This window comes from Pipistrellus hanaki, assembly GCF_964339955.1.
Source record: "Pipistrellus hanaki genome assembly, chromosome: 13".
Lineage (NCBI taxonomy): Eukaryota > Metazoa > Chordata > Mammalia > Chiroptera > Vespertilionidae > Pipistrellus > Pipistrellus hanaki.
The window spans coordinates 7,492,096-7,516,116 of NC_140515.1; the positions used below are offsets into that span (position 1 = coordinate 7,492,096).

The following is a 24,021-nucleotide window of genomic DNA, read 5'->3' on the forward strand; positions in this document are numbered from 1 at the left end:
CTTAGCATATTAGCCTTTTACATAATAGAAAAATTCCCATGTTTTCACCCATGTGATTACCATTTCTAGTAGTCTTTATTCCTTTCCATAGATCTTAGTTCCCTTCTGCTACAATTTTCCTTCTTCTCAAAGGACTTTATGTGATCTTTATTGTGTTGTGGGTTTACCAGTGATGGATACATTCAGCTTTGTGTGTCTGAAGTGTCTTTATTTATTACTTTCTTGTTTTATTAATTTTCACTATTATTTTTCTGTTTTCAATTTTATTTATTCATGTTCTTTACTTTTTCTTTTTCTTGCTTTGGGTTTCTTTGCTCTTATTTTTCTAGTTTATTAATATGTAATTTAATTATTGTTTTGCAACCTTCATTTTCTAATGTAAGCATTTACTGCTAAAAATTTCCTTCTCAGCAGTGTGTTTCCTGCAACTAATATATTTTAATATGTTGTATTTTTATTTTCATTAAATTCCATATATATTGAAATTTTTATTGAGCCTCCTCTTTAGCCCATGGATTGTTTAGATGGGTACTATTAAAATTTCAAGTGTTTAGAAAATTTCCTGTTGTCTTTCTGTATGGGTTTCTTTTAAATTTGTAAAGGTTTGTTTTATGTCCAAGATGTCATCTGTATTGGTGAACGTTCCAGAAGCATTTGAAAGATGCACGTTCTGCCACAGTGCTGTGGCTGTGAGTTACATGCTGTGGCGGAGTTCTTTTCTCCTGTACCCTTCTGTCTAGTAATCCTATCACTTGCTATAGGGGGTGCTCACGTCCCCGCTGTGATTGAGGATTGCCCCTTTTCCTCTGTAGGGGGTTGATTTGGTATAGTTTGAGGCTCTGTTGTTTAATGTACACATATTTGGGTTCATACATCTCCTGATGGGTTGATCTTTTATCATTATGTAATTACGTAAACTTTGCTCTGAAATCTACTTTATCTCATATTAATTTATATAGCTACTCTTACTTTTTTATTTAAGATTACTGTTTACATGATATCGCTTTTCATCTGTTTTTCTCTCACCTTCTTGCGGTATTGAAGTGATATTTTTGTAGGTAGCCTATTGTTGGATCATAAAGTTTATATTGTTCTTGTCGTTGCTGGTTTGTTTGTTTGTTTGTTTAATCCAGTCTACTTAGTGAAGGTAGAAGCCTAAGCTCCCCTCTTGGCCTTGATGGCTTCAGCAGAGGGCAGTCACATTCATTCCATGGTGGTTAGCTGGAGTAGGAAAGCTGCCATCTAAAAGTTTTTGTTTTGGTAGACTCCTCCTCCTCTTGTTCTTGGCTAGAGAAAACAAAAGCTTCTTGGGCTTTTTTTTTTTTTTTCCTCTATTCATTGGAATTTTCAAATTGCAACTTCCTCAGCTTCAAGTGTGGGATGTATGGGACACAAGAAAATCCAGGGGACTCATCACTATGTCGTTTCTTGGATTCCAAGGTTTCTGGCTACCATGCCACTTCTTGTTACCTCCCAGTTACTTTATGTTCATTCTATACATAACACTCAGGGCTTTTCACTTTACTTAGTGTGCAGAATTAGGAAAAGCATGTCCACTCCATCTTTCTTGAAGCAGAATTGTTTTTCATTCTTTCTAAAAAGACACTTCACTGGGTATAGAATTAAAAGTTAACAGGTTTTTTTCATTCAGAGCTTTAAAGAGATTGTTCCAGTATCTTTTGGTTTGTGTTTATTTCCTGTGAAAAGTCCTCTCTAATCCTTATTTTTGTTTCTCTGTTCATAAAGTGTCTTTTATTTTTCAATTGAATTTTATTATGATCTGCCTTGGTGTGGTGGTCTTTATGGATGTGTGTGAGCATGTGTGTGCATGTGTGTGTTTGGAATTAGAGATTCTAGGATCTGTGGGTTTTTAGCTCTTAAATAGCCCCTCCCCAAAAGCAGTGACTCAGACTGATGGCAGATAATTGTTATGAAATTATAGTTGAACTCCGATGTTTACTAGGTCCCATATTGTTTATTTAGTGGATATACATATGCTTTGTAAATCAGCTATACAAGTACTTTCCCCACAGGATTCTGTTTTGGACATTTGGGGCCATACTTTGAATACTTCCCTAAGCCAAAGACCCACCTCACTTTTTAGATGATATAGGAGTGCCTTCACTGAGGTGAAACTTGTACTCAGACGAGTTTGCAAATAAGAGCCCAGGTTTGGACCAGGACAGCCAAAGCTAAGATATAGATTTGAACTCCATAGCTCTTGCTGTGTAATTGTGGAAATGTTATTTAACCATCGTGAGCCTCCAGTGTGTAAAATGGAGATGATAATCATAGCTGGCTCATACATTTGACATGTGGAGCAGTGAGGTAAGTAAATGTGTAACATTGTTAAACACTCATGAAATGGTAGCTATTACTATTATGGTTTTATTTATTTATTAGTAGCCTTTATTTGTTTTAGAACAGCTTTAGGTCACAGCAAAATTGAGCTAGAGGTACAGAGATTTCCCTTATAACCCTTCCCCACACATGCACAGCCTCTCCTATCAGTGTCCCTATCAGACTGGTGCATTTGTTCAATCCATGAACCTGCAGTGACACAGTGTACAGTAGGTGCCTGCCTGGTGTTGTGCCTTCTGTGGGTTTGGACAAATGCACATGACATGTATCCACAATTACACTGTATGGAAGAGTTTCACTGTCCCGAAAGCCCTCTAGGTCTACTCATCTATCCCTCCCTCTCTCTGGCAACCACTGATCCTTTTTCTGTCTCCATGTTTTGCCACTTCTAGAGTGTTTTTGGAGTAAAGGATACATTCCCACAATGTATCCTTTTCAGATTTCCTCTTTAATTTTAGTAATATGCATTTAAGTTTCCTCTGTATTTTCATGGCTTGATATCTCATTTATTTTTTATCACTGAACTAGAGGCCCAGTGCACAAAATTCATGCATGGAGTTATGGGGGGAGGGATCTCTCAGCCCGGCATGCACCCTCTCCAATCTGGGACCCCTCGGGGGTTCGGGCCTAAACCAGCCATTGGACATCTCTCTCACAATCTGGGAGCACTGGCTCCTAACCACTCGCCTGCCTGCCAGCCTGATTGCCACTAACCTTCTCTGCCTGCCAGCCTGATACTCCTAACTGCTCCCCTACTGGTCTGATTGCCTCTAACTGCCTCCCCTGCCAGTCTGATCACCCCTACCTGCCTTCCCCTGCTGGCCTGATTGCCCCTAACTGCCTCTCCCTCGGCCCCTGCCCCTGTGGCTTTGTTCGGAATGACGTCCGGAAGATGTCCGGTCTAATTAGTAGGTTACTCTTTTATTAGTATGGGTAATATTCTATTGTGATGAGGTACTGCAGTTTATCCATTCATCTTATTTGCTTCCAAGTTTTGGCAATTTGGAAAAAGCTGCTAAAAGCATTTGTGTGGAGGTTTTTGTGTGAACATGTTGCCAACGTTTTTGGGTGAATACCAGGGCGCAGGTGCTGGGTCCCGTAGGAAGACGAGGTTCGGTTTTGTAAGAAACTGCCAAATGGCCTTCCCACGGCTGCCTGGTTTGCATTCCTGCCAGCACTGAGCAAGCTCTCCTGGCGCCACCCCTTCCAGGATGTGGCAGGGCCGTTTTCTGGGTTTTGACCATTCTGATCAGTGTGCAGTGATCTCTCCTTGCTTTAATTTGCAAGCCTGTGGTGCCATGGAACGTGGAACATCTTTTCATATGCTTATTTGCCATCTGTTCATTTTCTTTGGTGAGGGGTCTGTTCAGGACTTTTGCTGTTTTTAAAATCAGGTTTCTCATTTTTTTGAATGTTTATTTTAATACTTTTTTTTAGTATATTTTGGATCTGTTGACATCACTTTTCTCATTAGCTTATGTGTTTCGTTGATGCCTCAACATTATAGCTGCAAAATATTTTTTAAATCTTTTTTTTTTTTTTTTTTTTTTTGAAGTAGTATCTTCATCTGGAAAATTTTCCCTAGGATTACCTTGATCCAAAAATATTTCAGGATGCCTCCGAGGTGCAAGAGCCCTCCGCGCTATACACTCCCCCAGAATTGGCTCCGCCATGTTTCCTCAGGGCCGCCTTTGTCCGTGGTGGGGAAGCCTCAGCACAGCACTCCTCTCTGCTGTGCCTTCCTCAGAAGTCCGTGGGTGAGCAAGGGCCTCGGCTACAGTCAGGGATGGTGACAGTGCACAGTGAGCAGGTCACCCCCAGCCCTGAACTGTCCTGGCGGGTCACTCTGCAGCACCGTGAAGAACAGTATGGTCCAGGAGGCGTTCATTCTCTGGCCTCCTTCACTGTGCGCCAGTGGATTCATATCATGAGATTCGTGTTCATTCTGTGTCTTATTTACACACCAACTCTTTTACAAGTCAGCTTAATTCTTCCTGTTATGAGAGTGAGGCTCTGTGACTATGTATTCCCATATAAAATACAGGAAGTTATTCTTTTTAATGTGGGTTTGAGGTAAATATAATGGATTTCAGCTACAACAATTTCTCTCTATTAGAGGAAATGAACACCTAGTTAGATGAAAAATATTATTCCTCATATAATTTGAAAGCATCCTGTTTCCATGACAACTTATACTTTCCAGCTTTCCTGGTAAAAGAAATGTTTGGATTTTTTCTATGATAAAAAATTTAACTAAACACTAAGGTTTCTGTCTTTTAATTTCTATAATCTATAGTTTCATGATAATTACCTTTTTAATATGGCTGTCTTTAAGACAAGAAACCTAAAGACCATTTGGGGGTAAGGTCACCTTCAAAGTGAAAGGGAGGGTTCCCAGGCCAAATGCTAACAAGCAGAGGAAATGAAGCTATTTTTGCCAGTTGTATTCATTTTCTATCTTCCAGTTGAATTAAATCAACATAGATGCTGCAACTTATTATGATGTTATTTGATTTCACAAAGAATGATCCAGTTGTTCATTTCCATCTGGACATTATAATCATTAGGTTTGTTTCCTTACTGCCGATTGCCTTTAGTGGGTGATTTGTGCCTGCTTTCTCTGAATTTTGAATCTTGCAAGAAGTATAGCTTTTACTCTGAATTTTGAATCTTGCAAAGGATATAGCTTTATTGATGATTTTCCTTCAGAATGAAATATAGGAAATTATTTGCATCATTAACTGTACTTTAGTAAAATATGAAAAAGAAAAATATGAAAAGTGTGTGCTGTACTGTACTGTATTTTATTGACAAGATCATACTTCATGTAACCTACCTATCTAATAAAGAGGGAATATGCTATTTGACCATCACACCCTCTCAAATATGGCAGCACTCACAGCCAATAGGAGGGAATATGTTAATTGACTGCCCCGCCCTCAAAGATGGCAGTGCCCACAGCTACTAAATGGCTGTGCCCAGTCTCCTCAGCTCCGCCGCAGGCGTGGCACTCTGTGCACCTGCCTCTGGAGTCCCCAGTTCCCTCAGTCCCCTAGCTGCCCAGGGCCGGCTCAAGGGATGACCAAACAACTGAACAGCAGGCTGCATGGGGCGACCAGGCCAGCAGGGGGCCTGTTTGAGGGGACCAGGCCAGCATGGGGAGGGTAGTTGGGGGAGACTAGGCTGGCAGAGGGTCAGTAAGAGGTGACCAGTCTGGCATGAGGAGGAATTTTGGGGTGATTTGGCAGGTGGGGAGTGAGGGGTGACTAGGCAGGCAAGGGGAGGGGGTGTTGCGGGTGACCAGGCCAGTGGGGGGCGGGCAGTTAGGAGCGACCAGGCTGGCAAAGAGGGGGCAGTTGGGTGTGACCTGGCTGGTAGGGGGCAGTTAGGAGCAACCAGGCTGGCAGGGGTGGGCAGTTAGGGTGACTAGGTCAGCATGCAGAGGCAGTGAGGGGTGATTAGGCCAGGCCAGCAGGGGAGCAGTTAGGGGTGACCAGGCAGACAGGCAGGTGAGCGATTAGGAGCCAGTGGTCCAAGATTGTGAGAGGGGTGTCTAGACCAACCGTTGGATATCCCCTGAGGGGTCCCGGATTGGAGAGGGTGTAGGCTGGGCTGAGAGGACCCTCTCATGCACGAATTTCTTTTCTTTTCTTTTTTTTTTTTTTTAAATATATTTTATTAATTTTGTACAGAGAGGAAGGGGGAGAGATAGTTAGAAACATCGATGAGAGAGAGTCATCAATCAGCTGCCTTTTGCACACCTGCAACCAAGGTACATGCCCTTGACCAGAATCGAACCCGGGACCTTTCAGTCCCCAAGCCAACGCTCTATCCATTGAGCTGAACCAGTTTTGGCTCATGCACGAATTTCATGCACTGAGCCTCTAGTCCTATATAATAAAAGAGTAATATGTAAATTAGTCATCACTCCATGACAAAAAAATGGCGGTGCCCATAGCAGATGCTGGTGGCATTGTCCAGGCAACGGGAGCCCAGTCTCTGCTCCTTGGCCACAGGAGGAGGGGAGGGGCCTTTGGCCAGAGGATTGGGAGCGGGACCCTGAGCCACGGCCGTGCAGCGGGAGGGAAGGAGCCTGTGGGGTTGCAAGCCCAGACTCTGAGCCCCGGCCTGCCTTGTCCCGAGAGGGAAGGGGCCTGTAGGGCCCTGAGCTCAGAGTCCCAGTGGCGGGGGAGGAACCAGAAAAATGGATCTTTTCAGCTCCTGATGCTGACAGAGCCCTATGGGTGCAGCCCCCCGTCGCAGCCCAGCAGCCCCAGTCGCAGACTGGAAGCCCCCTGCCAGCAGTCCAGGTGGGACCAGCATGGTGCCATGGGGGGAGGGGGGTCCAGCAGGCACACAAAGACATCAAATCACTGCTGCCGAAGCCACCCCCCCCCCCCCGACACACACACACACACACACACACTTGCAAGTAGTATGGTCCAAGGGGGCGACTCCTGAGGCAAGGCTCCCATGGCAGCTAATGCACGGCCAGGTGGGGAAGCTGGACCTGAAAGCCCGAGCTGCAGGGCGTCATGGATCGAGACCCTGAAGAGGCCCCAGGACAAGCATCTTCCCAGAGGCTGTGTGGAAAAGGGGAGGAACCCTGGCCAGAGGCCAGGAGAGGGATGCTGGCATCTTTGCAGGCCAAGCCCAGGCTGAGAGACACCGCCCCCCCCTCCCATGCATGAATTTTTTTTTTAATGAATCTTCATTGTTCATATTATTACAGATGTTCCTCTTCCCCCCACTCCATTGCTCTCCTCCACCAGGTTCCCACCCCACCCTCTGCCCTTTCCCCACCCCTCATTGCCCTCATCCATAGGTGCACAGTTTATGTTCAGTCTCTTCCCACACCCCTCTCTCCCCTTTTCCCTAAGAATTGTCAGTTCACTCCCCTTCCATACCTCTGATTCTATTATATTCAACAGTTAATATTGTTCATCAGATTTTTAAAAAAATTTTTTGATTTTTAGATTCACTTGTTGATAGTTACGTATTTGTTGTTCATAGTTTTTATCTTTATTTACTTTCTCTTCCAAAAGAACCCCCTTCAGCAATTCATATAATTCTGATTTGGTGGTGATGAACTCCTTTAGCTTTTTTTTTTATTGGTGAAGCTCTTTATCTGGCCTTCGATTCTGAGTGATAGCTTTGCTGGGTAGATTATTTTTGGCTGTAGGTTCTTACTATTCATCACCTTGAATATTTCTTGCCATTCCCGTCTGGCCTGCATGGTTTCTGTTGAGAAATCAGCTGACATTCGTATAGGTGCTCCTTTTAGGTAACTACCTGCTTTGCTCTTGCTGCTTTTATTTATTTATTTATTAAATATATTTTATTGATTTTGTACAGAGAGGAAGGGAGAGAGATTGAGAGTTAGAAACATCGATGAGAGAGAGTCATTGATCAGCTGCCTCTTGCACACCCCCTACTGGGGATATGCCTGCAACCAAGGTACATGCCCTTGACCAGAATTGAACCCGGGACCCTTCAGTCCCCAAGCTAACACTCTATCCATTGAGCCAAACCAGTTTCGGCTCTTGCTGCTTTTAATATTCTCTCTTTGTCTTTTGCTCTTGAGATTTTAATTATGATGTGTCTTGGTGTGGTCCTCTTTGGATTCCTTTTGTTTGGAGTTTTGTGCGCTTCCTGGACTTGTAAGTCTAATTCTTTCAGCAGGTGGGGGAAGTTTTCTGTCACTATTTCTTTCAGTATGTTTTCAATATCTTGCTCTCTCTCTTCTTCTGGGACCCCATAATTCTGATGTTGGTTTGCTTGGAGTTGTCCCAGAGGTTTCTTACATTATCTTCAACTTTCTGGATTCTCTTGCCTTCTTGCTTCTGCAGAGGAGTGTCTTCTGGCTCTTTATGTTCCAAATCTTTGACTTGATTCTTGCAATCTTCCATTCTATTTTTAGGACTCTGTATAATATTTTTTATTTCAGACAATGTATTCTTTATTTCTTGTTGACCCCTTATTATTTCTTGTTGATCCCTTATTATTTCTTGTTGATCCCTTATTATTTCTTATTGACCCCTTATTATTTCTTGTTGATCCATTATTATTTCTTGTTGATCCCTTATTATTTCTAGTTGATCCCTTTTCATATCCTCATAGGCCTCATTTATTTTATCGGCCTTTTCTAGGAGATTCTTGAACAAGCTTATAAGCGTGGTTTTGAACTCTATATCCAGTTGCTTTTTGTCCTCCATTTCTTTCGTTTGTGATCTATTTCCTTGACTCGGCATTTTCAGAGCTTCCCTGAGTTGGTAGCCTTAAAAGTCTCTGTGTTCTGCCTGGATGGGGCGGAGTTTCAGGGTGGAGCCTACAGCCTTGGCTTCCATCAGCCACGCCCTATGCGGCTCCTGAGTCTCAGTGTTCCTCAGGGTCCTTTGGTACTCGCTGCAAGCACCTCTGAGAGTGACGTGCCCTCCAGTTTCACCTGCTACCAAGCAGTCTAGTCTCTCCCCCAATGAGCCCGGAACTGGGGATCAGTTCAGTTGGAAGTGGGATTGGAAGTGGGGTTAAGAGCAGTCTGGAGCTTTTGTCTCCTTCCCGCCAGGGCAATCCCGCGGCACAGCCAACCGTCCCTTCTCTGAGCAATGTGTGCGCCTCTGGGACCTCCTTTCGCCGCTCCCCCGTGTTTCCACCTTACAGCCCAGCTCCCTCTATGTGAGCCTGGGTCCCCGGGGTCTGGCCTAGAACTGGGGTTCAGAGCAGTCGGAACTGGGGCTCAGCACAGTCCGGAGCTTTTGTCTCTTCCCGCCAGGGCAATCCAGCAACAGAGTCAACCGTCTGTCCTCTGGGTGCAGTGTGCGCGCCTCCGGGGACTCTGCCTTTCACTGCTCCCCTGAGATTCCGCCTCACAGCCCCGGCTCCCTCTGTCTGAGCCTGGGTCCCTGGGGTCTGGCCTACAACTGGGGTTCAGTGCTGTCGGATCTGGAGTTCAGCACAGCCCGGAGCTTTTGTCTCCTTCCCGCTAGGGAACGCCAGCCAGGCACTCAGCCTCCCCCTCCTTTCCGGCTCCGTCCTCTCTGCGCGCACAGAGTGTCTCCGTACCTTAGGCTTTTACAGCTCCTCCTCTCTTCCTTCTGGTTTTCTCCTTGCTTCTCGTTGTAGAATTTCCAGTCAGTAGACTTTCCTGTAGTTGTGGATAATGTTCATTTTATATTTTAGTTGTATTTTATTGAAATTGTTGTGTGTGGCTGCGGTTAGGTGCAGCCATCTTGGATCCTCTCCGAAAGATAGAAACCCCCATACATGAATTTCGTGCACCAGGTCTCGTGTGTGTGTGTGTGTGTGTGTGTGTGTGTGTGTGTGTGTGTGTCTGTCTGTCTGTGTAGCCAGCTACTGTAACACTGTATGACTGGAATGACTAGAGACCAGAACACCACGGCCCTCGCCCAGGCTGACCCCACCCCCCAGGGAGCGGTGAGGGGTGCCCCTAGGCAACGCGATAGGGTGTGAGTTTGATGGGGGGAAGGTCTTAAGGGTCTGCGGGGGTGGGGTGGTCGGCCGGAGTAGCTGGGGAAGGAAGAGGAAGATCCGATTGGAAACGGCTCAGCACCTAACTCTCGGTGCCAACCGGATGGTGCCAACCGTGGGCTGAATGGGCGATTGTCTCATGAGTGCGCTTGGGACCAACACGTTCATGGCAGCGGCAGTACCCCCGCAACTTCACTGATTCCAAATAGCAAACAGCTACCAAAGCCAAAACAGAAAAACCAACTCCGACTAGAGACCCAGGTTTAGTAAGGCCACTGAAGGAAGCACCACTTGAGGAGCCAGAGAAACCGGAAGTATGGGACCAGAGGATTGGATGGTGGAGGACACCTGGCGCCTGGGGCTAGAACGGGAGCCTGTTCCTGCTCATGTGCAGAGTCAGCCTGCAGTCCTCAATCACAGCATGTGGACGTGACTGGGAAATCTCTCCGTTAAGATTTGCTGTTCCCTTGTGCGAGGAAGATCAGAATTAAAGGTTTGTTTGTTGCGTTGGTGTGCAGCGGAGGAAAGTGGGATGGTGACGAATAAGAGACTTTGGAGACCAGGAAGGGAAGAGGTCAGTAACGGCTAAGGTTGTGTTGGCCTAAACTGCCGCTAGCACCTTCATGACTAACGCAGTGCTTTGCACAATAGTTACAGTGCTGAAAATTTTGTGCAGTTACAATATTTTTTGCCAGCAAATGTCTCCAGTTCTAAAATTGCTGGACGAATGGGTGTGGATGTGAAGGGTGACACCTGAGCCTCCGTGTCCCGCTGACGGGCTCGGTGACAGGCAGGCCCTCAGTCTGCTGGCTGCAGATGCTTCCCACGCGCTGTCTCCCCGCCCCTCCCCTTCCTCTCACCCTCGGAACGGCCTTCAGGGGTCTTTGGACTCCAGATGAGTAACACGGGTGGAGCTTTTCCTGTAAGTCGCACGGGTTGAGTTTGCAGGTGCATTAGACATTTTTCTTGCTCACGCCTCCAAGCAGCCCCGTCAGAGGCCCTAGTCATTTTCTCCGCATTCCAGCAAGAAAGCAGAGCGCGCGAGGTCGGTAACGCCCGAAGTTACACAGCGCACCATGCAGGGGCCTGGCAAAGTGGGCCTCTGCTCCCTAAAGCAGTCACTGTCTTTATTAAAGTTAAATTAACTGGAGTGACATTGGTCAATAGGATCAGATAGGTTGCAAGTTACATCTATGTGGTACATGAGCTGTGTATTGTATTGTGTGCCCACCACCAAAGTCACTTCATCTTCCGTCACCATTTACTGTCTCCCACACCCTCTCTCTGGTAACCACCATACGGTCATCTGTCTGTGTCTGAGTTTCAGTCTTATATCCCATACTAGAGGCCTGGTGCATGAAAATTCATGCACTGAAGGGAGGATCCCTCAGTCTGGCCTGCCCCCTCTCACAGTCTGGGAGCCCTCAGGTGGCAGGCGACCTGGTGATCAGGGGAAGGTGATGCCTATCACACCTCTGCTGCTGCCACTGCCAGCAGTGCAGGCCTCGGCCGGCCCTGGTTACCTGAGCAAAGGCAGCCGCCATTCGAGGCTTGCCCGTGCCTTGGGGGCTGGAGAGCTGAGAGGAGTGGGGGACTCCAGAGGAAGGCGTGTGGAGCGGCTGAACCCACCTGGGTGTGGGCCTGGCCATGCTGCATGCCTGCCGCCCCGGTGGGGCTGAGGGGAGTGGGCACCGCCATCTTTGAGGACGGGCAGTCAGTTAGCATATCCTCTCCTTATTGGCTGTGGGTGCCACCATATTTGTGTGAGCATGATGGTCAATTAACATATTCCCTCTTCGTTAGATAGGATATGAATGAAATCATATGGCTCTTAGCTGTTTCTGACTGACTGACTTCTCTCAGTGTGTAATACTTTGAAGGTCCATCCATGTTCTTGCAAATGGTGCTATTTCAACCTTCCTTATGGCTGAACTAGAGGCCCCGTGCACGAGATTTGTGCATTGGGGTGGTGGGCAGACCATCAGCCCAGCCTGCCCCCTCTCATTCCTGGAGCCCTTGGGGGATATCCGCCTGCCGGCTGGAGGGAGGGCCCCCTCAGCCAGCCTGCCCCCTCTCACAGTCTGGGAGCCCTCGGGGATGTCCACCTGCTGGCTTGGGAGCAGGCCTAAGTGGTCAGTTGGACATTCTTAGCACTGCCACCACTGCCACTGCACTCACCAACCTTGAGCCGGCTTCTGGCTGAGCGGTGCTCCCCCGTGGGAGCACGCTAACCACCAGGGGCAGCTCCTGCATTGAGTGTCTGCCCCCTGGTGGTCAGTGCATGTCATAGCAACTGGTCATTCCACCGGTCAGTCAATTTGCATATTGCCTTTTATTATATGGGACTAGAGGCCTGATGCACGAAATCCATGCAAGAGGAGCCTTCGCAGCCCCGCTCTGTCTGGAAGGTCATCCAGATAGTCGTCCACTGTTTGGCCATTCGGTTGATTTACATATTACACTTTTATTATCCTAATACAGTGGTCAGCAAACTCAGTCAACAGAGCCAAATATCAACAGTATGACGATTGACATTTCTTTTGAGAGCCAAATTTTTTAAACTTAAACTTCTTCTAATGCCACTTCTTCAAAATAGACTCGCCCAGGCCATGGTATTTTGTGAAAGAGCCACACACAAGGGGCCAAAGAGCCGCAAGTGGCTTGCCAGCCACAGTTTGCCAACCACAGTCCTAAAATATAAAAATCCAGGGGTCGTCAAAACCGAAACAACCAGACTGATGATCGAACAGCAGGCTGCGTGGGGTGACAAGGCCAGCAGGGAGGAGGGGCAGTGAGGGGTGACCAGGCAGGTGAGCAGTTAAAAGCCAGTGGTCCTGGATTATGAGAGGGATGCCCAGGCCTAAAATGGCAGTGAGACATTCCCCCAGTGGTCCCAGATTAGAGAGGGTACAGGCTGGGCTGAGGGGACATCCCCCCTGCACAAATTTCATGCACCAGGCCTCTAGTTATAGATAGTTCCATTCATTTCTTTTTGCTTTTACTTCCCTTTATTTTGGGGTCAAGTTCATAAAATGTCCTCTATGACCAAGGTTCATATGTTTAGTACCTATGTCTTCTTCTTTGTACTTCATTGTTTTAGATCTTATGTGTAGGTCTTGGGTCTGTTTTGAATTAATTTTTGTACATGGGTTAAAGCAATCACTCTTAATCCACTCACAGCCTCCCCACTCTCCCTTTCCCCAGTGTCCTAGGGGATTTTCAAATCTCCTGCAGCCTCTCAGCCATCGCCCCAGGCCTGAGCAGGCACACCGCTGGAAGTGTGCCCCAGGCCTCAGCCTGCCCCCTGTGCCTTGTATCTAGGGACTGCCATCTAGTGGCCACTGCCTTCCTGTTTCTCTGGAAAAAAAATTTAAAAAGTGCTCCCACATACAGACAGCGCTGTAAACAGGAGCCTTCTCAGACTTAAAGAGCCCGGCAACATAAACATAGGATATCGCCAGTAAGTTTTCCCATCCCTTCAACAAACACTTAAACAATGCAAACACACGCGCACAGTCTTTCCTCGGGAAGGTGAGCTCCCTGAGGCAGGGATTTCTTTTTCTGTTTTGCTCACTAATAAATCTCAAGAGCCTAGGGCATTCCATTTGCATTGCAGACTTGCCACAAATACTTGTTGAATGTAGAATAAATGAATGCCTAACATTTACTGCATCATCCTTACTAATCATGTGTCCATTTTCTCAGTTAATTTTAATGATAATTTATGCTCATTGAGAGGTAGGCACTGTTGGGATGCCCATTTCTCAGATGTGGAGACCGAGGCACAGAGGGACAAGAAGCTGCCAGGTTTGGGGCGAGCTGGCTCTGACTGAGGTTTTCTGACTTCAGAGACCCTGAGTTTAACTACTATGCGTAGTGCCTCCGTGCACACCCACTATGTGCCAGGCCTGGGTGTGGCATAGCCACCTTCAGACAAGTGGTAGAGCACTCTGGGGACCACCAGCCATTCCCTCCATCTCTTCACTTTGAGTGACGCTTCCTTTTCTGCAGTTCTGTGACAGGGACAGGAAATGGAGGGAATTCAGAAAGACTGGCTGCCAACAAGGGGTCCCTGTCACTAGCTAGCTCAGTGGCTGTGTGACTGCACCGGGTCCCAAACCTCAGTTTCTTCATTTGTCAGAGGAAGAGACTGAGTTAGGGTCTCTGCCTTCCTTTTCAGCTCCAGCATTCCACTGTTCCTGTGACTCCCAAGGAGCCTGATAGGAGCAGAAGACAGAAGACCACTTGTTACTAGGCAACCAGCACCCACCTCACCCATGTTGCCATGGTGATGATGAAAGTTGGGCTGATCAAATTACCAGCTAATTGCACATGAGAGCTCAAGGTCTGTCTCTTTCTTGCTTGCTGGCTGGGTCTTACTTCCTTGTTGTCCTAGGAATTATGGAGAGATCTCCCCCGCTCCCCCTCTCAGTGTCCCCAAGGCAGTCCTTAGTGCAGCAGACGCCTGGAAATAGAACGCCTGGCTGGTTTCTGAGCAGCTGTGTGACATTGCATAGGTTACTCAGCTTCTCTGTGCCTCCCTTTCTTTGTTTGGAAAAGGAAGGTGTTCCAATACTGACCCCTGCCCCAGCTCTTCCTGTTCTCAAATCCTGTGATGCCTAGGAAGCTCGTCAGGGGAGCCAACCACACTGTTACTAGGCAACTAGCAGGCTCCCTGCCCAAGTTGCCTTGGTGACTGCATGCTGGAGGGAGGGGAGTAGCTGCTCAGCTAATTGCTTAATTATTTATGAGTGCCTCAAGTCCTTTTTTTGTTTTCGGTGCTAGGAGCTGCGTGGTCACCTTCTCTTCCTCTCTCCTGCCACCCAAGTCTTCTGACTGCCTGTTACTCGAAGCACATTGGCCTGGACCGCAAGCTGCCGCGCTTTAGTCCTCCTCTGTCATTTCCGAGAGTGGTGGCCTCAGGTGAGTCACTTCACCCCTCTGGGCCTCAGTTTCCTCATTTGTAAAAGATAGGTTTGCTTAGATAATCTTCAAATTCCTTTTCTACCCTGAAATTCTAATTCCTGCGCTCCAGTTACAAAGGGGGAAGACAAGAGGAATTTTCCCAATTTGTTATCTTCTAAGGATGATTCCCAAGAGCAGTGTTTCAAACCGGAAGGGAATGGAAGTTATGCTCATTGCTCTCTCCTTGCTTCTTACCTTAGTGGCATTACCTGACTTCTCATTAATCTAAAGGTCCTTTTTCTATCTCCCATTTCTAAAATAGACTCGAGGGCTTGTATAAGATGCATGTGTGAAATTAAGTCATTGCAATAAAACTAGGAGTAAAGTAACAGAATTAGCGATGCTTCTTCATTGGTTAATATTCATGTGATTGAGCATCCTGGGAGCCGAAGCGAGAGAGGGAAGTACATAAACGTACTCAATAAGGAAGAATGGCCAGACTGTACTGCTAGCTTCGGAGAGTAACTTACCATGTGTATAGACTGTCTGTTAGCAGCTACAGACAGAATGTTTTAATTAACTCTTTCTTGCCGAGGGTGTTGTTAAAGAACATAAGGTAGAAGTTCAACTTGATAGTTTGACTTGTTTTGATCATTAGAAAGCAAAACTGCCTCTCTACCAATGCTTTAGAATTTTATAAATGTAAATGTCAACTGGCAAATATAAATTTTCAGAATCAACTATTATTTATAAATTAACGCTATATAAATTCATGTAACCGCCGAGACCGGTTTGGCTCAGTGGATAGAGCATCAGCCTGCGGACTGAAAGGTCCCAGGTTCGATTCCGGTCAAGGGCATGTACCTTGGTTGCGGGCACATCCCCAGTAGGGGGTGTGCAGGAGGCAGCTGGTCAATGATTCTCTCTCATCGATGTTTCTAACTCTCTATCCCTTTCTCTTCCTCTCTGTAAAAAATCAATAAAAATATATTTTAAAAATAAATAAATAAAAATAAATTCATGTAACCATTTACACAAGAATTTAGCAAAATGTACCACATGTTTAAACCTAGACAAAATTTACAGTTTCCTAAGTTCTGAAATAAACTGGTACAGATGAGGAAAGACATCAAATACAAAATTGTTTATGGTAGCATTATTTATAAAAGACAATGACTCCAGACCACCGAAATCTTGAGGGTAGTGAGTTAAATTATATTACTTCTTTAGAACGGATTGCTTTGTGGCCTTTAAAATGAAATAGACCTATATATTTTGTTATGGAAAAAAAAAATCTTCAAATATATGATGTAAGATAAGATAAGAATGTGCAACAATGGTATAAAATTCTCCTATTTCTGTTCTGAAAGATTCAGATAGGTGTACAATTTATATCTAGATATACGCTTTTATGTGCATACTTGCATTTTCCTGGAAGGGAGCTGTGAGCAGGGTTTCCTCTGGGCAGGGGACGGACGGCCTGGGGAGAGGGAAGACTGTTCACTGCCCTGTTTTTGCCATGTGGAGCCGCTAGGCTTGGTCAGAGAGGCTGAAAGCCTGCACTCCGCTTCCGAACACCTCGGGCTCTCTCGTTTATTAGCTGTGTGTGTGGCTTTGGGGTTCATTTAACTTCTGCATTACTCTTTAATGAAATGGGCCGATAATAGTATCGTCCTCATTGGATTTTTGTGAGGATTAAATGAGTTAGGTATGAAGTGCTCAGAACAGCCTAAACAATGCCATATATGTATTTTCTTGAAAAAATAAAAGGAGAAAAATTTTTAAAAATGCATCTAACCAAAAGCACCTCCAGTATCTCAAAGTTGGGGACTTTATAAACATGTCCCTGCTTTCAGCATCACGTGCTGGATAGGAACTATGTTAGAGCGCTGGCGTGTGCACTGGAGGTTGTGGGTTTGATTCCTAGTCAGGGGCACATGCATACCTGGTTGCGGTTCAATCTCTGGTGCGTGCAGGAACCAACCAATTGATGTGTCTCTCACCTCTCTCTCTCTCCCTCTCTCCCTCCCTTCTACTCTCTCTAAACACCAATTGAAAAAATATCCTTGGGTGAGGATTAACAAAAAAAAAAATTATGTTTGAAGCAGGAATCAAAAAGCAGGAGGCTGGTTTTCATTGTCATTTTATCTGGACTTGAATACCTTTTTAGGGAAGGCACCTGTCGGGGTTTGCAATGGACGTCTCCGCTGCCGGTGCTGGCCTGAACCCATCGGATTTGCAGCTCCGGTGCTGGCCCAGCCCATGGAGGCTCAAGCGAAGAGCAGACATAGGTTAGGCCAGGGAACATCTATGGGAACCGGAACTGTCAGACTGGAGAGGGCCGGTCCGGAAGCTCAGGGTGAGAGGGCTGGTGCCTGTGCCAGTTATGACAGATGCTCACGCGCCCTCACCCTCGCCTTTTCTTTTCGGAGAGACGCAGACCCAGAGAGGCGCTGTGCCAGGAGGGTCCCCCGAACCTGCTGGCCACGGGGACTTCTTTATCCAGAGGTGCCGAGCGCAGAGGGCTCGGCGTCCACACTGTCTGGGTTCCTCCTCCTTCAGCAGGTGCTCTGGGGCCAGCCTGGAGCCCCAGCTGGCTTTGGGAATTGCCTTTGAAGTTGGCCGGGCTTGGGGCCAGGCTTGCCCCCTCACCATAAGCCCGCACATGGTAGCAGCAGAGAGAGTGGGTTGGGGGCTCTAGGCCCTCCAATCAGCTGTAAGGCTGACCTGTTACAACCTCATACCTATGTCAGCGTCCCTGGCATTCCAGAGTTTGGTTCCCATTGTATCTATCTGTCAGTCACACCCAGCTGTGCTTCCCACTGCCCTTTCATTCCTCCAACCCTACCCTAGTCATCTGTCAACGTCCCAACCACTCCTTCCCTCCACCATCCAGCCATCCCTCCCTCTTCTCCATTCAGCTGTCAACTTCTTGTCTGGCTACGGAATTAGCTGCTTTATCAGGGGTCCCGTGTTTGATTCAGGTCAAGGGCACATGCCAGGTTTGTGGCTCTATCCCTAGTAGGGGGTGTGAAGGAGGCTGCCAATCAGTGATTCTCATCATTGATGTTTCTATCACTCTGAAATCAGTAATAATATATATATATATAAAGAATTAGACGCTTGATCCGTATTGCTCCTCCACCCCCATAGCCTGCCAAGATGTCCCAGGCCGCTGCTCTCATCCAGGCGGTGTCCACACTGACCCCACCTCGCCCAGGGCCGCTGGCTAGCTTTGGTTGGGGCCAGGCGGGGGCGGGGCTTGGCGTGGGATCAGACAGGGAGGGATTGGGGGCGAGGTCTGGGGCGGTGGGCAGGCGAGGGCGGAGCCGGGGCCTTGAGGGGCGGGGCGGGGCCTGGCGGGGCGGGGCCTGGCGGGGCGGGGCCTGGCGGGGCGGGGCCTGGCGGGGCCTGGCGGGGCGGCGGGCAGGCTCGGTGACTCAGCCGCCCGCCAGGCGTCCGGTCCTGCGGCAGGCGGGGCGCAGAAAATGGCGAGGCCCCGCGCCGCGCCCGCCCCCGCGCCGCCCGGCCTGCAGCCGCTGTCGGCGCCGCGGCCCGAGCCGGGCGGGGTCCCGCTGCACTCGCCCTGGACCTTCTGGCTGGACAGGTGAGGCCTGGCCGCGCCGCGGCCTGCGCTGCGCTTTGTCTGGGCTCCGGGCCGGCCGGCGGCTCGCGGGCCCGGAAGCCGAGGTTGGGGCCGGGGCGAGCGGCTAGAGCGCACGGGCGTAGCGCTCCAACTTTCGGCCGCACCTTCCCTTCCTGTCCCCCTTCCCAGCCCCCTTAGAGGGCGGCCGCGGCGAGCGCGGGCCTGGGGCGGGGGTGGAGGCCCGGTCACCCCGAGGGACTTGGGGCGCTCGGGGCGCGACCTTGGCCTTGGCCGAGACGGTGCCGGCGAGGGGCGGCCGCGGACCGCTCCCACTCTGGTCTGAGCGCCCGGGAGCCCGCACCGCCCGGCGCCGGGTCCAGGGGCCGCCGGCCCGCTCGCCGGTTGAGCGGGGCAGTGATGGCTCTCAGGGTTTCCTCAGAGCCCTCCGGGACGCCTGTGGTCAGCGCACCGGCCTGCCCCGAGGCCCCGTGCTGCCCGGTGCCCCGGGTGTGTCCCTCCTCTGCGCAGGCCCCCAGCACTGCCCCGCCGGTGAGGGCACAAAGCTGGCACTGGTTTTGGACACTGGCGATACCACCACACCTGGCACGGTCGGTCCCTGGCACCCAGTAGGAGCCGGAGACGTGTTGACAGGAATAAACTGATGCATGCAAAGCCCCTTCAGCACCTCTCATTGAGGGCCGGCCTACACCTGGCCGTCCGGAGCTTGTGAGCATTTTGATCATCGCTGCGGTTACATGCTAGGAGATGTATGTGACAGCCCTCTGTGAAATGTCCTTACCGCACGCCCTCTGGTCTTGTCTAAAGGGCCTTGTATAAAGTGAACTTCATCTTTTAAGGAGGACAGACTCATTCTTCTCCCTGGGGCTTGGCACCGCCTGGAAGAGCTGGCGCTCGGGCCCTTGTCTTCTCCCCATTCAGGGGAAGTGGGGGGGGGGGGGGGGATACAAGTCTCTCCTTTTCCCCCAAATACTTTCACTTTCATTATGGAATGCTAAGAGCATGTTACTGTCATAAGGAGAGGTTTTAGCCAGCTATCAAAATGAGACATGTGTGTCTTTGTTTTGAAGGGTGCGCTGTGCCCACTTGCTAACAGGTATCTGTTTCCAAGGAGTCAAACCCCGACCCAGGTCTGAATTGTGAATGCTGTTGACAGCGGGGACACTGTCAGGAGAGTTTCTTTTAAACAGGTCACAGTCCCTCTGCTTACAAGAGTAACATTTTTAAGAATGGTCTAAGATATTAATACTGCATAACATACAACTTTTAAAGAATATTTTGTATCTTTAAAAAAATTTTTTTATTCATTTCAGAGAGGGAGAGGGAAAGAGAGAAAAACACCAATGATGAGAGAGAATCATTGATCGGCTTCCTCCACGCTCCACACTGGGGATTGAGCCTGCAAGCTGGGCATGTGCCCTGACCTGGAATCAAACCCTGACCTCCTGGTTCATAGGTCGACGCTCAACCACTGAGCCACCTGGATAAGGCTATTTTGTATCTTTTTAAAATAATAACATGGTAACTTCCATGAAGACAAACTATAGCTTTCCTATTATGTACTTGCACATTTTTGCTCTCTGAAAGCCAGGAGTCCGGTGTAATGTACTGTTATTGTCACGGTGTGGAAATCTTTAATAGAAGTGGCTCTGTACGTTTAGAAATTATAATTCATTCCAATGCTGCACACATGAATTCCTTTTCCTAGCTGCTCTCCTTGCCTCTGCCCTTGCCCCTGCCGCCCGTTCCCTCACAGCAGCCCACAGTGGCCCCTCATACCTCAGAGCAGAAGCCACAGTGCTCACAGCAGCGCATGGGATTCTGCAGCTTTTCCTGCCCCCCTCCCCCTAGTCCCTCTGTCTCCCTGTCACTCTCCCTCCAGCCTCCCCGCTGCGGGCTCACTGCCCCTTCTTCCTTTGTGCTCCGAAGCAGGTCCTCCGCCTCCAGGTCCCCTGCCTAGATGCCTGCGCTGGTTTTCTTTTTCTGGCTGCTCAGATGTCACCTCGGGGCAGCCATGCCTGATTCACAATGGCACGCCCCTCCGGACACACACTGCCTCCCCTTTGCTCTGGGATTAGCCCCCCCTGCCTGTCTTCTCTCCTTAGAATAAGCTTCACAGCCTCTCTCCCAGCTCTGTCTGCGCCAGTGCAGCTGCCACTCCAAACCCCTCGGGCGTTGCTGAGTTCCTCCCCAGTGGCTTTCCCTTCCCGCCAGTCCTCTGCTTTATCATTTGCAAATCTGCATCTCCAGCCCTCGCCTCCGCCTGCGTCAGAAGACACGCTGCCTGCCATGTGCTGTGTAACCATACCACCATCCTCTTGGTGTTGCAGAAGTGAAGTTTCCATTTGCCCTGGAACCCGCTCAGAATCCTCATTCCCAACCTCCCTGTCCTCTGGCACGGCTGAGGTTTGACTGTCCCTCGCCACCGGAGGGTGCTCTGCGGTGGGCTTGCGTGTCCTAGCAGCGGGTTCTGGATCTCCCTCCGCCTTATACCAGAGCAGCTCTGGTTGGCTTTGTGGTTGGTTGGTTGTTTTTAGGATCTGGCCACTTTAATCTGAAAAACAAACAAACAAACAAACAAAAAGCAAGCTGCATTCCCCAGCTTTAAAAAAGTGAGAACTGTAGGCTTATACATTAAGGCACAGACTTTGTTTACTGTGCAGCCCACTTCCTGTTTAGCTTCCTTTAGCCTCATTGCCTGCTTCTCCCCAGCTCCACAGTCCACTCGTCCTGTTGGTTTTTGCTGGTGAAGGCGGCCGGCGGGCCCCTCTGGGCGAGTCTGGACCGAGCCCCTAAGATTGGCCAGGTGCTGTGTCCTAGTGGGCGCCCTCTCCCCTTCGCCTCCCTGAGAAGCTGCTGCACCGCAGGCCTCGCTGATGCTGAGGCGGTCACTGCCCCCCAGCGGGTGTTCACAGCAGGGCTCCCAGGCTGTGCTGCTCTGAGGGCACCGGTCCCTCTTCCTGGTGATGAGGCTCTAACGGCCTCTGTGTGACTCCCGGGAGCGCACACTCCAGGCACACAGTAGGTTCTTAGTGAGTGTTTTAATCACAGAGGTGCACTGTCGCAGGCACTCCCACCAGCCCACCCCATCGGGTTTAGCTCCACTCAGCCATTACTTCTTCACAGTCAGTCTCTTCCCTGACCTCCCAGTCACCCAGTTACCGCTGTGCCTGTTCCCTCAGGGTCCTCCCCGGCCCCACTCAGTGAGACTCTGCAGTGGGTGCATTTGTAACAAAGGCCTTAGACATCAGAAGTTGAGAATTACTACTCTGTTCATTGGTAAGGTTAATTGGCATATGAATTCCTAGTCACTGTTCTAGGTGCTGAGCATGCACAGAGTGACAGCGCTGGCCTGGGCCGCCCAGGAGAGGTGGCTCACATGCTGGGTGCTTCCACGGAGCAGTGATGAGCCCAGCGAGGTGCCGAGTTGTAGAGGGACCCGCCTTTCAGCGTGTGTGCTCCGTGTGATAAACCTGACCCGTGGAGGCGGGGCGCAGCCTGGCAGAGAGGATCCCCAGGCATCCTTGTTCCCAGAAAGGCCGGGGGCTGCATGGAAGCACAGCTGACAGCCAGAGGGGCTTCACCTCAGCTATTCCTGTCCTTTCCGCCCATTCTCGCCTTTCTAAAACTACGGCTCTTTTCAGGCCCAGGATTTAATTTTGTGTGAGGGACAGCGGGCTCTGGCCCTGATGAGGGTCACGGCCTGTCCAGCTGTGGGTCAGTGGCTGCCTGTTGTCTCTAAACATCCTCTCCCAGAAGAGTTACTAGTTCTTACCAGTGCTTTCTGTTCAAAAATACACTTACTCTTTTTAACATGAGAGACGCCATTTTCTTATTTTCAAACTAAGACAGCTCGAACAACTTGGGATCTGACATGATGACAGGTGGAAACTTGGCCTTGCGTGGTTCAGCACCTGAGTGAGCGGTTGCACAGCGGCTCTCCACGGCCCCAGGCACTGCAGGAGGAAGTGTGTCTCAAGATCAAAAGAGCCCAGTAGCTCCTGTCAAGGAGCTTGTAGGCTGGGAATGACAATAGCAGGGAAAAATGAAAAATGCAGAAATAAAGCACTCAGATTGTGTAGATCGTTTCAATGGATGCATTATTCAATGATAATAATCTGCCCTGAGTCATTTTTGTATGCGACTCTCAGGCAGCAAGCTGCTGTAACCACAAGCCACAGATCTGTCTACACGTGATGGAAGTGAAATCTGTCCGAAAGTGATTTAAAGGAATGAGTGCATCCCTGAGTTTTCCCTCTGACAGCTGAGCCTGATGTTAACAAATTCCCCGAAGACTCACTTTCAGGACATTCCCCTCAATGTTCTCTTCACGGAAATGAGATGATCTCTCAGATTTGGTGGAGTATTGTCAATATCCAGCATTTTCTTTTTTTTTTTCTTTTTTCTTTTTCTTTAAATATATTTTTGTTTTGTTTTGTTTTTTTACAGAGAGGAAGGGAGAGAGAGAGCTAGAAACACTGATGAGAAAGAAACATCAATCAGCTGCCTCCTGCACACCCCCTACTGGGATTGGGCCCACAACCAAGGTACATGCCCTTGACCAGAATCGAACCTGGGACCCTTCAGTCCACAGACCAGACACTCTATCCACTGAGCCAAACTGGTTTCAGCGATATGCAGCATTTTCTGTGTGTGTTCCCTGGACATGTGTCTCCATCAGTTGTACATGGAACCACGAGTAAAGGTCAGGCCTCTCTCCCCCTCCCCAGTTAACAGGAACCACACTGCAGTGTGCGATGGGCGCCGCACGGGCCCTGGTCTGCACCTTCATCTCCCTGCCTCCGCCCCCAGTGGCTTTGGTTGGTCAGTAATTCTCTCACGTCCAGCCCCAGAGAACGACCTGAGCGGCAGGCACGCCTGTAGCCCCTGTCGGGGTGCATTATTGCCAGGGACTCTGGTGGCATCTCCCCTGCCCTGCACCTCTGCTGCTGCCCACTGGGCCTAGACAGGTGGTGGGAGAGGAGAGGGCAACAAGAGCAGGGGGTGGGCCCTGGGAGGGGCACATAACTTAAGGCGGGGCAAGAGATGTTGGTGCCCCGCTGTCTGAATGTGACACCCAGCCGGCCGGCCGCTCGGTTCCCACGGGGAGGCGTCCTCTTCACACCAGGCGGCCAGAGAAAGGACCAGCCCTGCCGAGACCGGCTCACGGAGCCTGCGTTTCCTGGTCTGTGTGGTGAGGAGGATAACGCCCACGCGGCAGCATTGCTGTAAGGGTCTGAAATAATACACGTAAAGCCTTTCACATAGCATGTGCTCAACAGAAAGAAGCCTTTATACAGTAATATCACTAAGTCAGAGAACACTCCTGGAGAAAGTTCAATCTCCTCACCTGCTCCTCCGGGCAGTCAGTCCAGGCGGAGTCCAGGCGCCCGTCTCGGAGAAACCTCTGCTGGTCGGCCCCATGGGACGCGTTCGTGGCTGTGGCCCAGCATTGCTCTCGCAGAGGCCCGAGCTCAGAGGTGAGGGTAGGCACTTGGGCACCTGGCAGTGATGTCGGAATCAGCTGTGGCTCACGGAGGAGCAATGCCTTGCGTGCACAGCCAAGCCAGCCATTACGCCATCAGAAGCTCCACAGCTCCGTCCTCTTACTTCGATGCCTGGGTGTTCGTAAAACTGTGCAGCTGGAAGGAGCCTTCCACCAG

At 49.4% G+C, this 24,021-nt stretch overlaps 1 protein-coding gene and 1 long non-coding RNA gene across 9 annotated transcripts in view; both read left to right on the plus strand.

Moving 5' to 3' along the window:
• LOC311631696 overlaps positions 1-14,768 on the plus strand; it is a 35,892-nt gene extending 21,124 nt beyond the window's left edge. Inside the window, exons 2-3 of the long non-coding RNA XR_014796624.1 lie at positions 14,030-14,194; positions 14,635-14,768. This is a non-coding gene — a long non-coding RNA (uncharacterized lncRNA). The remainder of the gene's footprint in view (positions 1-14,029; positions 14,195-14,634) is intronic.
• Positions 14,769-18,164: 3,396 nt separating this feature from the next.
• EIF4E3 (eukaryotic translation initiation factor 4E family member 3) overlaps positions 18,165-24,021 on the plus strand; it is a 42,885-nt gene continuing 37,028 nt past the window's right edge. For all 8 annotated transcript variants that reach the window (XM_084902093.1, XM_084902095.1, XM_084902096.1 and 5 more), the window contains exon 1: positions 18,165-18,361. In XM_084902093.1, the coding sequence (XP_084758219.1) occupies positions 18,243-18,361 (119 nt within the window). In that variant the 5' untranslated portion in view covers positions 18,165-18,242. The remainder of the gene's footprint in view (positions 18,362-24,021) is intronic.